The following is a 16,488-nucleotide window of genomic DNA, read 5'->3' on the forward strand; positions in this document are numbered from 1 at the left end:
TTGTTACTTGGGAGAAGACACCAACACCCATCTTGCTAAAATCTTCTTTCAGAGAGTTGTAGAGGGCAATAAGGTCTCCCCTGATCCTCTTTTTCTCCAGGCTAAACCTCCATTTCCTCAGCTACTCCTCATAAGACTTGTGCTCCAGAGCCCTCCACAGCTTCGTTGCCCTTCTCTGGACACGCTCCAGCACATCAATATGTGTCTTGTAGTGAGGGGCCCAGAACTGAACACAGTATCCAAGGTGTGGCCTCATTAGTGATAAGTACCCCAGTAGTCACCAATCTTGTCCATGGAATAAACATAAAGATCACAAAAGTTACATGCTTTACTGAAGTCCATGGAAAAATACTATTTCAGTATCTAGTCAAAATAATTCACTCAATATGTATTTCACATTTACTATATATTAAGACCTTCAAATAGACAATTAAAAGACTACAGGCTGTTTTGTAGAGATTATATAAGAAATAAGGAAAGCAAATCTCCATATGAGTGTAAATATGGTCTGTTAGTTATACTCATCAATAGAAGTTTTGAGCAATTTATATGCAGAATAGTGGGTGAACATGCAAATGGAGAAGGTTAGTAGAAAAAGTAGTCGTCCTATGCCTGACAGAACACTAGATTCCCAAGATGTACCCAGGAATTTTTTGCCATGATCACCCAAAATAACATTGGCTGGCTTTTGGAATATAGTCTGAATACATAGTATTGCTTATATTGGTTCCAGTCCCATGTCTGGATATTTACATTACCTGGAAAATAAAACAACAGTCAGCTTTTGAGTTGGTTTCTTAACTATTCTTCAGGCTGTTAGTTTTGTATGGAAAACTTTGTTCTACAATTTTTGTGGCTATAATTGTAATCAATACTCTGCAAAAGAAGATTGGCTTTATTTTATCCATTTTTAATCACACTTAAATTCACTAAAGCAGCAAGAGAAGAATATTCAAGAGAAACAACACTACTACCATGTGGGATTCACATTCTCTGAACCTGAGAGAAGCAGTGAGAGAAGCAGAGAAAAGAATGATCAAAACAATTCTTATCTCATTTGCTGCTCCTGTGTTGTGCCAAAGTAGAATGCAATATGGAGATTGTTTACCCAGAGTGATGGTGTTTTGTTTCCTTGGCCTATCAGGGCCAAGCGTGTGTGTCAGGACTGTCGGCTGACAGTCACGAGATTCTGTGCAGTTGAGTTGGGTGCTTGTGCAGATTCAGTTTAGATGTAATGTAATATAGTGTAATATAGTATAGAATAATATAGCATAATAAAGTAATTAATTAGCCTTTTGATAAGATGGAGTCCTCCTCATCATTCCTCCTGGACGTCGGGCAAAATATCACCAATACTACCAAGGATGATTTTTTTCAAGTTCCAGTCTAATACTAGTATCAGATTTAAAGCAGATACCTTCAGAGCATTTAAAGAAATAGCTTATAAAAAAGATCAATGAAAACTGTTTAACATATGCATTTAAAGAAGCAGCACATCTTCAACCTCTAGTTTTTCACCTTGAAGACAAACTCTACATTTTTGATGAAGAATAAACACAGATGTTCTCTCTGCCCCAATAAATGCTCATAAATCATTTCATTATCTTGCAGAAACTCATACTTCCTATATTTCTGTTCTGAATTTAATGCCATTTGATGCTTTTCATCAACTTCTGACTGTTTCATACAACAATCCACCTTAGTCTTCACATATTTAAAGACTTCCTTCTTCCAGGGTCCATAACAAATAAACCAGTACAAGAATTAAGAAGTCCACAGAAAGCTATTCCTTTTTTTTCTGCTTCTCATTTATTGCCCTCTGCGGTATATCTTATGGTAAATAATTTGGGGCAGTTACCACCTCCATTTTGCATCATTATCCTGCATGTTTGAACTTTCAAGAAGTCTATCAACTGTCAGTAAATATGAATTGGACAGAATTTGAGCCTAAGAGTATATTAGTAATTCTCCAAAACATTCAATTAAAACTAGAAGTCTTTCAAAGCCAAGTAGTTCTCTCACACTGAGGAAGATCTTTGCAACCTAGGTACCAAAATATTCAAAAAGCCCTCTAAAAGCATATTATCATAACTTAGTGGTGCTTAATCTTTTCATCTTCTTTTCCATCCAATGTCAAGGAAAGAATCTTCTCTAGTGAATCCAGCAGTGGGAAGTAATAACTTATTGCAGTAAGTTTCTGGAGCTATACCCTCTAATACTGCGAAGCCATTTGAGACTAATAAGACTTCCACTAATTTGCTAATTAGCTTGACATCACCTACAGTGTTTGAAATCTATCATTCTCCCAATACACTATGTAACTAGAGAATGGGCAAAAGAGGATTTACCTTCAAAGGCTGACACTGAAGCTAGCTTGATTTTCAATGAGGATGTCTGGAGGCCAGACTGATTAATGTAGAAGATACTCAAGCAGTCTGTGTGTGGGATATATATAGGTTAATAAGGTTCCAATTGCTTAGTCTCAAACCATTATCCATTTGAAATCATATGAAGAAGTCCACTGAACTTCTTAGTTCGGAGACCTCAACATTTTCTCAGACACATCAGTTGCTGGATCTCTACCCACTCAGAAGTCAAGCTGGAATTGAGAGAAATTCTCTATTGGGATGAAGAATGCCCTGGTTCTAGGTGAACACGTCCAGAAAATTTCTGATTATGTGTCAGGCAATGGCCTCAGTTAAGAGAGAAAGGTGAGCTTTCACTATCTGCACTTCTGACCAAAATATTCAGATATATTAAGGTGATTAATTTAATGACTTTTTTCAACAATAAAGGTAATTTTTCCCTTTGTTGTCAATACCCATTTCTATTGTTTACACTTTAAAATCCCTACTGAATGTCTCCAATAAACTAATATTTTAATTTTCCCCTTTCATATACACAAAACTCCTAATTACAAATAGTAGTTTCCAAGACAACACAGCATTCTCCTAATTACATGTCATAATCCAATGTATAGGGTAAAGAAAATAATTTACAGAAGGAGAAAAATACTTCAAAAGAAACAAGTTACACCTAAGCTTTTGAAGGCTTTTAGAATGTACTTGGTTACAACTAACTACTAAGCAAGTTAGTTAAAACTCCTAGTATATCCTTAAGAAACACTGAAACTTTATGATCATATCAGTAAGTTATCAGCAATATGTTATACAAGTTCCTTACAGAACTGTAAAATACACACAACTATTAAAACTTACCTATTATAATATCTGCCTCCCATCATAAACTGATTGCTTGATGTTGGACATATTTTAAAACGTTGAATATTTTCACTGGTCCGAAAATAAAGTGAATAATCACCAGGTGTATTATCTGAAGGCCTCACAAGAAAACTGCACACCTGACCAACTGAAAAGATATAATAATACAGCATTATTAACTGTTACTTGTGTCACTAATGAGCTCTTATCACAGCTCTTTCTGTACAAATTAGCAAGAATTGCACACATAAAGGATAAAGTCTGATCTAAGTTCCAACAGTGATCCCCATTCTTCCCCCAAAAAGGATAAAGTAGTACTAAACTGCCAAAGTTAATGCCAAATCATTTGGCTGTAGGTGACAACCTATCCCAAACTTTTGTCACCTCTTTACAAGAGCATATGGTGTGCATATGAGTTTTGACAATATTTTCAAAAAAACTAAATATTTTTGTTCTCATATTTAAGGTATGTTATTTGGCAGTATGAGTATGAAATCTTGATGTTTTCATTTAAAAAAATATTTCCTCTATGAGGAGACTAAAGTTTAATACATTCTCCCATAAGTATATAACAGCATCAAGCCTTCCAGAGTTCAAGAAGTGTTTGGACAACATGCTCAGGCACATGGTGATTCTTGGGGGATGGTTCTGTGCAGGGCCAGGAGTTAGACTCAATGATCCTTGTGGGTCCCTTCCAACTCAGAATATTCTGTAATTCTGTGAACAGTATTTTCTCCTTAGTATTTTAATGAAGCCTGATATATATTTATGTATATTACAAATTTTTTTTTTTGAAAATTAGCTATTTCAATCAGAATTCTGAAACTAACTTTACTTGAGAACATTAAAAAAAACCCCTCAATGCTCAGCCATGAGGTTTTTTCCAATGTAGTAGCAACCACAGATCTGATGCTCATATGTTCATACAGAAGAAAAAACAGGTTTTCCTGCAGTCTCAAAGGATTAATTTGTCTCATTCTCCTACCACTGTATTTCCATCTGAAATAAAAGTACCTGTCATCAGTAAATTGTAAGCGTCTTGTTTGGAGATCTTCCCATGGAACCATCTTAAAGATAAAGAGAAAAATTAGAAAGCAAGATTATCAGCTCTCTTTTTTAGTAGGTGTGACATCTAAGACTCTGACATCTATGAATTAATCTCTGGTACATATGAATACATTTTTGTTTAAAAAAATCTAGCAAATATAGATTATATAAGCAACTGTTATGTTATTTAGCAATTCTGTTTTTCTACCAACAGAATGAAAAATAAATATCTACATCTATATAAACTTCAGTACAGGTGTCCAACACAAAGCAGATGTTCAAATCCAAATGTGTTTAGAGATTAAAGGCATTGTTTGAATGCTAGATAATGACAGGCATATTTGAAGCCAGTCTCAGATAGCAATTTATTTGAAGCATGAAATACAAAGCCCAAGGACATTAATGAAAGTTAAATACTATACAGAATAACTAAAATTGAATTTCACTAGAAGCTGAGGAAATAAACTCCAGTTTTATTAACTACTGAATAAGAATCACTTTAGTTTCCTTCGTCAGATCATCATCCAAAAAAATACAGCAATCTATCCAGTCTTCAACCTGATACCAACGATTATAGGAAACAGCTTGATGTTGCACAGGTATTCAGTTTACATGTGACATACCACATGCTACATCTTGAGAGCTCATCCTGTCTTTTAAAGGAAAGCTAGAAATAGGGCCTTTCATTGCAGAGTGGATATGTACATGCATGCATGTTTAAGTGTGTCCTTAGTAACAAAGGGGTCCAGGAAGGCTGGACATAGTTTAAGATAGAAATAGTAAAGGTGCAAGAGCAGGCTGTCCCTGTGTGCCTAAAGACAAGCTATCAGGGAAGAAAACTGGCCTGGTTGAACAGGGAGCTTTCACAGGAACTCAGGTAAAAAAAAAAAAGTGAGTTTATGACCTTCAGAAGAAGGGGCAGGCAACTCAGGAAGAGTACAAGGATGTTGTTAGGTCATGCAGAGGGGATTAGAAAGGCAAAAGCCCAGTTGGAATTCAATCTGGCTACTGTCATAAAAGACAATAAAAAGTATTTTTACAAATGCATTAACAACAAAAGGAGGGTCAAGGAAAATCTCCATCTTTTATTGGATGTGGGGGGAAGGATGGGATGGACACATTGTTCCCAAGGATGAGGAAAAGGCTGAGGTACTTAATATCTTCTTTGCCTCAGTCCTTAGCAAAGACTGGTTATCCTCAGGGTACCCAGCCCCCCGAGCTGGTAGACAGGGGCGGGAAGCAGAATAGATCCCCTGAAATCCAAAAGGAAGCAGTTAGTGACCTGCCAAGCCACTTAAACACTCACAAGTCTATGGGGCCTGATGGGATTCACCTGAGGGTACTGAGGAAGCTGGTCGAAGAGCTTCCTAAGATGCCCTCCATTATTTATCATCAGTCCTGGTGAACCATGGAGGTCCCAGATGACTGGAGGTTGGCCAATGTGATGCCAATCTACAAGAGGATCCAGGGAACTACAGGTCTGTCAGCCTGACTAACATCATCTGGAGTGCCATCACACAGCATGTGCAGAAAAAACAGGTGATCAGGCCTAGCCAACATGGGTTTAGGAAAGGCAGGTCCTGCTTGACCAATGTGATCTGCTTCTCTGACCAGGTGACCTGCCTAGTGGATGAGGGGAAGGCTGTGGATATTGTCTACCTGGACTTCAGCAATACCTTTGATACTGTCTCCAACTGCATTCTCCTGGAGAGGCTGAAGCCCAAGGCTTGGACAGGTACCCTCTGATGGGAAAAAAACTGGCTGGATGGCCGGGCCCAGAGAGTGGTGGTGGTGCTACAGCCAGTTTATATCTGGTCACTAATGGTGTTCCCCAAGGCCCAGTGCTGGGGCCAGTCCTGTTTAATATCTTTATAATCTGGATGGGAGGATCAAGTGCACCCTCAGTAAGTTTGCAGACTACACTGAGTTGGGTGTGAATGTTGATCTGCTGGAGGGTAGGAAGGCTCTGCAGAGGGATCTGGACATGCTGGATCAATGAGCCAAGACCAACAGTGTGAGGTTCAACAATGCCAAGTGCCAGGTCCTGCACTTGGGTCAAAACAACCTCATGCGGCACTACAGCCTGGGTTGACATCTGGCTGAACATAAGCCAGTGTGTGCCCAGGTGGCCAAGAAGGCCAATGACATCCTGGCCTATATCAAAAATAGTGTAGCCAGCAGGACCAGGGTAGTGATTTGCCTCCCTGTATTCAGCACTGGTGAAGCCACACCTCAAATACCGTGTCCAGTTCTGGGCCCCTAACTGCAAGAAAGACATTGAGGTGCTGCAGCGTGTCCAGAGAAGGGCAACAAAGCTGGTGAAGGGTCTAGAGAGTAAGTCCTCTGAGGAGTGGCTGAAGGTACTGGGGTTGTTTAGCCTGGAGAAGGGGAGGCTCAGGGGAGACCTTACTGCTCTCTACAACTACCTGAAAGAAGGTTGCAGCCAGGTGGGGGTTGGCCTCTTCTACCAGGTAACAAGTGACAGGACAAGAAGACATAGCCTCAAGCTGTGCCAAAGGAGGTTCAGGTTGGACATCAGGAGGAATTTCTTCACAGAAAGGGTACTTACACATTGGAATGGGCTGCCCAGGGAGGTGGGAGTCACCCTCCCTGGAGGTTTTCAACAAAGACTGAATGTGGCACTTAGTGCTCTGGTCCAGTTCACAATATGGTGATCAGTCAAAGACTGGACTCGATCTCAGAGGTCTTTACCAACTCAAATGATTCTGTGAAATAGCCCAAAATGGGACCAAACTAGGGCCTTAAAGGGAAAGTTGCACCAGGAGAGGTTTAGATTAGATATTAGGAAAAATTTATTTGTGGAAAGGGTGGCCAGGCATTGGAACAGGCTGCCCAAGGAAGTGGAGGAGTCACCATCCCTGGAAGTGTTCAAAAAATGCATGGATATGGCACTTGAGGACATGATTTAGTGGTGAATATGGTGGTGGTGCTGCTGGGTTGATGGTTGGACTTGATCTTAGAGGTCTTTTCTAACCTTAACGATTCTGTGATTTTGTGTAAAACAAAGCCTCTTACACATAAAAAAGAGCTCTAGTTCTAACAGTTCTAACTTGCTTTCTATATTACCTTTACAGGAAAATCCCTGGCTATTGGAATATTTACAGAAATCCCTGCCTCCCCTGGAATCTTCTGAGCAGCATGAGTGACTGAATTGAGTATCCAAGCTTCAAGATTCGCAACAAACTACTTTGTTTAAAAAAAAAAAAAGTTCCTGTATTTGAAGGCATCCCTACTACTGTTAGGCTGCTATACCAAACTGACTAGCACAACTTTGAAAACCTGTAAACTGAAGCTACACACCAACAATTTTCTTTCCCCTATTAGGAACAAAAACAAACAATCAAGAAAACACCACCAGAAGAAATGCCTTCTTCTAACATCAGTCCTTTGGAGACTGCAAACTGGGTAAAAAATACAAAAAGCAGAAGCTGCAATTATTGCAAGCAAATAGAGGACATTAAGTTATCCAGCTACTAGAAATTTTCTGTAACTTTCATTCGCTGCTCATCTTTACAACAGAAAATCATATAACAATCAAGTTTCCTGTATCAATTCATTGTTCATTGTAAATTGTATTAGTTTTTTTAATTATTTAACAAGTTGGAATTCACTGCAAACAAATTATTTTAGTGTCTCCTGGTTTTCATTTAAAGGGCTAGCACATGAGGCTAATATCAAGTGTTACTATTATACTATCATTCCTCTAAATGATACTTTGATCCCTCTCCTGCAGTTAGAGTTAAGCAGACCTGAAAAAAAGGTTACCTCTAAGCTAAACTGTATGTGTATAAAAAATCCCCACAAATCAGAAAAAACAACACATCCTCCAGTGAATATATTCTAGGTAAAGTGATCACAGAGACTCATTCAAGATTTTCACTGTAAAACCCATTAACATTAGGCATAACTAATACAAGACTTCATGTCAATGACCTATGCAACTTGAACAGCTAAAATAGAAGAAAAGTCTTAAGATTAAAAAACAAGTACATTCAACTTTGGTTCACCTTCCCAATCTCATAGCTAAAGTTTACAAAGAGTTGTTTTATGATTTGCTTTAAAAAAAACCAAAAAAAATCCTTACATTTTGCCTTCATGTGGATCTTCTTCTCTTCCCTAATAGGAAAATTAACATATTAAGTACATGACGAGAGTATGCTTGAGTTTAGAAAAGTAAACTTCATAGGTTAAGACCTTCTGTAGAAATAACACTAAGCAGTCCAAGACATTTTTGAACTAGATGGCTTATTGTACAGTTCATGTAAAGAGGTTTTTAACTTCATTCACTGGAATTCAGTGGAAATTCAGCCATAACACGTTATTTCAAAGGACTGTTTCTGTCACTCTTCAAGTCCTTCTTTACATGTGGTAACTTAAATCTAAACTTTTGTGAACTTCGACCACTAATGTAGAAATTTATAGTTAGTACTCTAACACTACCTTATCAATTTAGCCATTCACATCCTGATACAGATATGAGAACAGGTGAAGCAAACTTTACTAATAGCAATATACATATGCTGCAAAGCAAACATCATCAAGACTCCAAAGCAATGGTGAACTACTTTGGCAAAAAAGCATGTGGGAGGGTGGGGTGGGTGTTTTTGTCTATTAAATAATCTCTTATCTTGCAGTAAATCAAATTCAATTATCTTTGTCACCCGGTTAGCTTCCTGACTTAGCATAAGCCCTTCTACGTATAATTAACTCATCAGAATTTTGATATTCAAACTTGGCCCTTAAAAAAACGAAAACAAAGACATTCAGCAAAATTTAAGTCTATACATTTATGAATATTTCAAAGCAAACAAACAAACAAAAATAATATAACTGAATTACTAGCAAGTTATTTATCAGGACTGGTGAGTTTAGGAAACTGCTTAAAAAGTTCACAGTATCATTCATTTGCACGTGAGCTTTTTTGGATAACAAGGAGGGGTACTTCGGATATTAAATTAGACTTAATGGTTTGCTTAACTACTTAAAAGCTGGCAGATTCAAATACAGCAAGAAGGTTTAGAAAAGTAGAAAGAGTCAGGCAGCTAAATGACACTAGTTTGGTTTAATTTCAATGTTAACTTCTACACACAACTAACAAAAAATAAACATCAAATCTCAGTTCTGTAGCAGTCACAGGGCCTTCAAGGCCTCCCTGGCAGTCAGTTGCCTAAGATAAGAAATGCTTAGTCATGATGACTGGACCTAAGAAGCCCCTCTTCCGCCTTTGGACCCTCATTATCTCTCTGTAAGATGATAGGTCATATTTGCCTCGACCCTTACTACTGGATTGTTTCCCAAAACCCCTATACCCTATATAAACATCCACTTCTGCCCAGTTCTGCAGAAGAGCTGTCACTGTCACGCTTCGCATAAGAGCTGAGCTGCTTGCTAAGGTTGCCTGGGGCTGGGAGCCTGCCTGAGGGACCCGGACAGGTTGTGCTTAGCTGGACTTCGCTATCTGGACATCTACGGCAGCCGGGGTTGGAGAGACCCCGAAAACCCCTGCCGTAATAAAAACAGTTCTGCAACAGATTTGAATATAAAATTACTTACCACTTCTTCTACCAGGTCTTCTACTATAAGACCTTGTTCATCTGTACGTAGGTTTGTAACCCACATCCAGCCATCTTCCAATTCATTATGCACAATAAACATATCTCCTTTAAGGAAACTGAAGAGAGTTACAGCAACACATATGTTAGAAGTGCAAGCATATTACAAAGTTTAATGAACACAGTGAATTCTTGAGCATAGTTTCAGAAAAACATTTGAGAAAATGTGACCATGAAAGATATATTTATTGGTATCCCAAGTACAAGTACACCATATGCATTTTTCACACAGTTTAAGTAGGTATGAATATCACATGAATGTTAATCTTTCTTTATTTTACATTTAGAATCTAATAGATACTCTAAAGTATGCTAAGGATGCATAAAACAAAAAACACAACAACATTAGAAGATAGTAACATTCTTTTATCAAGAGGGACCAAATACTAAGCACAGGTAAAAAGAATCAAAGATTTCCTTAATAGTCTAAAAAAATAATATTTCTATCAAAACCAAGATTTGCATAATAAAGCCTATGGAATATCTACTATTTAAGTATTTGGTTATGAAGATAAGTGCTAAAAAGTAGATACAGAACAGTTCCTCGAGAAGACATGCAAAAAACTACAAATAAGAATATAAATACAAAGCATTAAAACATTCAAAGGAGTTTCATTACTGGGAGGTTAGTATAAATTATTCCTTAAGTGTAATCCCAAACTCAGGTATACTTGCTTTCACTAGAATAAATTTCTTCATAGTAGCTCCTATGGGGGGACATACAGTGTTCTTAGGGACTGGCTGGCATCAGTCTGTTGGTAGTATGCAACTGTTTTCATTTGCATAACTTGTTTTTCTTGGGTTTTATTTCCCTTTCTCTTTGACAGATGGTGGGTAGATTTTTTCCCCTTCCAAAATGTTTTTAAAAAATGTATTTTTAATGATTAAAACTGTCTTGATCTCAACTCATGGATGTCTCATTTTTACCTCATGGAGTGTATCCTCTCTCCTTGGCTGGGGGATGCCAGCTCCTAATGGCAGAGACTATTGTTGGTTCTGGCAAGATGTGGTAGACTTCTTCCTTAAGTTCCTTTTTCAGTTTCTGATGGCCCTCTTCAATCAAGCTCTGGACTTGCTCAGCCAGCCTTGTTTCCACGGACGAGGTATGGGTACGAAATGGGGCGGTGACAGTGTCCTCGTAAATTCTTAGTTTATTGGCCAAGATGCCCACCCTGTCCTCGCCTTCCCTCCATTGTAGTGTTGCCAGGTAACGGGAGTATATCTCTGGTCCAAGCCGTGCAAATCTCAACCACATTTGCAATGTGCACTGGACACAATCTGGGCTCTTAAGAAATCTCTCATCTTCTGAGAAAATTATCTCCAGCACAGCCAATTCCCTCAGGCATCGGATACCTTGTTCCATTGTGCTCCATTTTCCTTGGTGCACCTGGAGGTCTTCTTTACAAAGGTATCTTGTCCCTCACACTCGTCAGCAGTTGCCACCAGAGGCTGAGAGTTTCTTGGGTTCTCCCAATCCCCTGGTCAATGACCAAATCCTGGGACAGTGATCCCAGTTGCCTGGCCTCACTTCCATCCAGAATGGTGTCATTGGCTGCAGCATCCCAGATGTGGAGCAGCCAGGTCAGGATGGACTCGTTCGTTTGGCGGGTGAATTCCCTCCGCAGGTCATGCAGCTCACCCAGGGATAGAGAGCAAGTGATGATTTCTGGCTCTGTCTCTTCCGCTGGGTGTGAAGGTCCTGCTGCATCCTTGTCAGTCACTATGCGGACTGATTTGGTCTTTGATTTCTTCTTCTAAACAGGGGCAACTGCTACTGGTTCAGGCTGTTCTGGTTCGGTGATGGTCTGTCTGGAGATGCAGATGGGGCTTTTGGTTTCTTCCTCCTCTATGACAGTCTGCATAGACATGGATGCTGTTGTTTGGTGTTTGGTTCTTTCCTCCTCTGTGGCATTCTGTGTGGACACGGACGCTGTTGCTTCGCTTCTCCTTTCATCTTCCTCAAGAAAACCCTGCACCACACCATGTAGTGCTTTGTTCCTAACCATGTTGCAGGCTGTGCAGAGAAGACAAAGCAGAACTAACAACAACATTATGCTGTCCTTGGCATCCAGAGAGAACTCTTTTCAAAAACTGCTGTGTCAAACCTGAAATGCTGGAAAAAGCAATTCTTTACCCCTCCCCCCAGGGGCGGGGTGCAATTGTTGAGGCCCCAGACGTAACAGCTTAGATTAGGACAAGCAAACAAAATTGAGTACATATTCCAAATTACGTTCATTGTCTCAGAGGTTATCATGCAACAGACATAATAGACCACAAAAGCAATTTTTATACCATACCCTGGTTTACACAGGAGCATTATAATTGGCAGATAATGCTCCGTGTGAGGAAAAATATAGAGAGCTAGGTATAAGACCCATATAAGCATGTTGAGCATCATAGCAAATAGGTGGCTTCTACAATACAAAATTTTAATTCTGACTTTTCTCAGTACCGCATGCCCTACGTTGGACGCCAAAATTATGTTCTGGTTTGAAAGCAAAACCAGTGAGAGACTCCAAGTCAGAAATACAGTTTATTAGGAAAAGGGAAAAGAAAACCAAAATACATGCAACAATACAAAAGAAAAACCACTGACAAAGCCAGAATACAACCTGACACTCTGTTGGTCGGGGGGTTGGTAGCAGTCCAGTTGGATTGGTGGCTGCAGTCTTCCTGGAGTGGCAAATGTGGTTCTGTTGGAGCAGTGATCCTGTAGAAAGGGTGTAGTCTTCCTCTGAAGATCCAGTGGAAAAGACGGCCATTCCTCTGGGAATCCAGCGGAAAGACTGACTGCTCTGTCCCAAATCCCAGATTATATCCAGGTGGGGATGCTTAGCTCCTCTCCCCTGGGCAGAGCATCTCACAATGGGCTGTTATCATTCTATGACTCACATGGCAGGTCCATTAAACAGAAATGGCTCCTGGAGGGAGTTACCTCTGAGTCATGTGGAAAAGCATTGATGGGCCCATTAACAGGAGATAAGGAAAAAAACAATGCCCCTCCTGGTTTCAACAGCTCTTGAGGATGGGAATAGAATATATCTCAATATTGTAACCTAGGACAGTGGTACTGGGATATTTATTACTAAGACACTAGCCTTGAGCTTAATCTGCTATTTGGGCTCTGTACTGATTCCATTATTGTACTTCAGGAACTGTCTCATGGAGACAAATAACAATTACACTTCCTCCAAGAGGATTGCCGTGGCAGAAACAGAGAATGGCACCTTCACCACCTTCTTATGTGATGTTTTCTCCCTTGTTATAACAACTCTTCAGTGTCTTAAACACTCCTGGGTAATGAAAATACTCCTTTTGGTATTTCTTAGAAAATTGTTTTGGCTTTTTCCAAGGTTAACAAGCAGTTTAGGAATATCACCCGATGCCATGGCAATGTGGTTATGGGTGGCAAGGTGTCTTGGTTTACGAGAATTTAAGAGGTGGACACTCTAAAATGAGTTACCTCCTGTCCTGGTTTATGGCAAATTTGGGAGAAAACCTGCAAAGGGGTTCCTCTAGAAAGCAGATTCAAATGGCCCCTCCCCCAACTGGTTCAGGAAAAGATTTCCTTGGAGAAAAGTGGAAAAAACCCTGTTTATTTAACAGGCAAAGCATTCACCAGCACAAAATATGAACAATATTAAACAATAAAACCTCGTGCCACTCCCAAGAGATGGCAAACTCAGAAAGTCCCCTTCATGGGCTGTAGCTTAGCTCACTCAGTCTGTTATCAGTCCCTCCAGTGCTGGTAATGCCGTGGCCCAGGTCAGGCCCCAATGGGCCACAGGTGTAACCTCCTGGTGCTCTTCTGGGTTTTCAGTCCAGAGCATGTTCAAACAGTTCCAAGAAAAAGAAAAACCACAGTCCAGAGAACTTCTCTGTCTCAACTAGCTAAAAACTAACCAAAACCAAAGGAAAGCTCTCTTCCGCCATTTGTCCATTCTGCAGACAACACAGTCCAGAAGAATGATGTGGAGGACTTAGTGCAGTTCCCGAAAATAAGCTGCACACTCCTTCTCTCCACCCCCTCCCCGCTTCCCCCCAGAACCAGTCTTAAAGGTGTAAAACTTATTTCTGGGCTAAACAGATGAATGGGGATACTATTCAGTATCATAAAGTCACCCTAGGACTCCTCCCCTTATAGTTTTAACCAATCCCTTTCCACCAATAAGGAGAAATGAATACGAGTAGATATAAGTGAAAAAATAGCAGTTTACTAAAAAAAACAAAATAGCAACAGGTAAAAAAATAACAGTAGTAGGTACTAGTTACAAAGTTGCTGAAATCTTGCAGATACCTCAGGAACAAAGAGAAACTCAAAATGGCAGAGTAACCCCTTCCCTAAGATGGTGCCCTCCACAAGTAACCATGTGTTGGGAGGCAAAGGGAAAAGATGATGGACAAACCCTGTTTGGCTCAACCTTACCCCTGGAACAAAAAAATGGGAAGGTAGGAGCTTACAAAGCAGCTCTAGTGGCAGATGGGAATAGCTGGCGTGTGTGAGGTCAGTGCTGCTACTTGCTGCCACCTCCTGCTACCCACTGGACTGTGCCGGTGTTGGTGCTGCTGTCTTGGGTCCTGTTCTGATGGGGAGGAGGAGAAGAAAATGGACTCTCAGCACGGATGAGTGGTGGCCCAACTCCAGCTGAGCTCCAGCTTCGCGCTGCCAATAGGTGTTGCAAATTTCACTCTGAAACAGTTTTTGATTGTGAAATGCAGCTTTTCAGGTTGCTACTGATGTGAGTAGAGCCAAAAGGCAAGAGGGAGCTCTGCTTGAGCAATTCTGACTTTTTTAAATGGCCCTGGCAACCCCCTGGCCTCACGATTCTGTTTCTGTCTGTGCTGTCAGGCCTTAAGGAAACAGTAACATTTTTTGGGCATCAATAGATATAGAAAACAATAACATTTTGGGTTACCCAGGACACAAGGCATGTAGGAAAATATGGGCAGGTATCTAGAAAGGTTGTCACCTCCAGTGGTCTAAGACTTCACTCCCAGATCCTGATGAAGTAATAGAATGTTTGAAAAAAGATATTCTAAAGAGGCACAACTTATCACACTCTACTGGGGCCTGGCCTGCACCAACCAACACTGTTTAGAACTGTTCAGCACCCTCAAGGAAAGAGTCTTCTGGATCTGAAAACAAACCAAATGACAATGCTATAGATGAGTAATATAATAGTTGGCTCTCACAATTAAGGGATGAATATTATGTGTATGTTAAGATATATAGTGATGTTACTGTAATATATCCTCCCATAGTCCTCTTTCCCCTCCCCCTTGTAATAGCCTCAGTAGTCAAGGCATTTAGAGAGGGCCAGCTTGTTACCAGAAGGTGTGGCGGAACAACACCTGACCTCCAATCAAGATGTAAGAAAGTAATCTCCACCAATAGATGGCAGAAAAAGAGTTGACTGACAAAACTTTAGGAGGAGTTAAGGGTATAAAAGGCAGAGCATCCATTTTATGGATGAGGACATGGCTGATAATCACGGGGGCTCCCAGCGCTGTAATTTTTCCTTATTCCGTCCTTTGTTGTATTTTTTGTAAAGGTTTAATAAACCTTTTAAAATTTTATAAGTGAGGGTCATTTCTCACAACACTGTGACTTAATCAGAGACCCAGCCTTCAACTATATCAGTCACCTCTATAATTAAAAAGAAACAATGAAAGTGGAAGTCAACTCATTCAGTAAGGGATGAAGAAGCTTCTCCTAAGAGGCAGCAGCAGAGCAGTCACAAGAACAGGAAAGGAAAGAATGAAATCATAAGTGAGACAGAAACCATACAATCCCTATCCCTAAGCAAGTAGTGAGAGATGTGAAGCCATCAATCAGGTGAACAAATTGTCAGTTATTCTGATGCTGGGATATTGGAGCCAAACATCAGGAATTAGAGGGTAAGGAAACCTAGCAGCTGGGATCCTGTTGGAATGTTGGAGGATACAAGACAGATGATGGACTTTGGACCTGGTTAATATAAGAGATTTGATAACAGGATGTCGCAGACATCTCTTTGTGAAAAATCTTTCTTTAGGATTTTTCCTTCTGGGAATCCAAGGCCCCAGAAACAAAAGGTAAACTATAATTATCTGCTGCTGTGGAATGCAACAGGTCCGTCTGGATTGGGCCATCTTGGATGTTTATAGTTAATGGCCAATCAAGAATGGAGCTCTCTCGGACAGAGTCCGGGAGAGCTGATTTGTTATCATTCTTTCTTTCCTATTCTTAGCTTAGCAGCTTCTGAAAAAGCTCTCCTTCTTTTTCTTTGTAGTATAGTTATAATGTAGTATATATATATATCATAAAATAATAAATCAAGCCTTCTGATAATGGAGTCAACGTTCTCGTCTCTTCCCTCAATCAAGAACCCTTGTGACCACTGTCACAGATGGTGACCCCTTGACTGAAGAGGACATTTACCACTTGGTGAGACCACCAGAGGAGCATTGCTACATTTGGGTAAACCCCGAATATGTGGCATTGATGGTCATCTCACAGGTGACCACAGAAGTGGATTCTAGCCAGGAGCTGAAGAACCGAAGATCCTGATTTGGACAGAGTTCACAGCAAGGCTGACCACAAAGAG

General features: G+C 40.1%; 1 protein-coding gene across 1 annotated transcript in view; it reads right to left on the reverse strand.

The window, feature by feature from the left end:
* Positions 1 to 16,488, reverse strand: part of LOC102040076 (ras GTPase-activating protein 1) — a gene marked incomplete at its 5' end in the record, with an annotated part of 87,248 nt that overhangs the window by 61,569 nt on the left and 9,191 nt on the right. Inside the window, 4 exons of the mRNA XM_005431134.2 lie at positions 3,219 to 3,369; positions 4,236 to 4,288; positions 8,374 to 8,405; positions 9,843 to 9,960. Of these exons, the coding sequence (XP_005431191.2) occupies positions 3,219 to 3,369; positions 4,236 to 4,288; positions 8,374 to 8,405; positions 9,843 to 9,960 (354 nt within the window). The remainder of the gene's footprint in view (positions 1 to 3,218; positions 3,370 to 4,235; positions 4,289 to 8,373; positions 8,406 to 9,842; positions 9,961 to 16,488) is intronic.

Source organism: Geospiza fortis, unplaced genomic scaffold (genome assembly GCF_000277835.1).
Source record: "Geospiza fortis unplaced genomic scaffold, GeoFor_1.0 scaffold722, whole genome shotgun sequence".
NCBI classification, from domain to species: Eukaryota; Metazoa; Chordata; class Aves; order Passeriformes; family Thraupidae; genus Geospiza; species Geospiza fortis.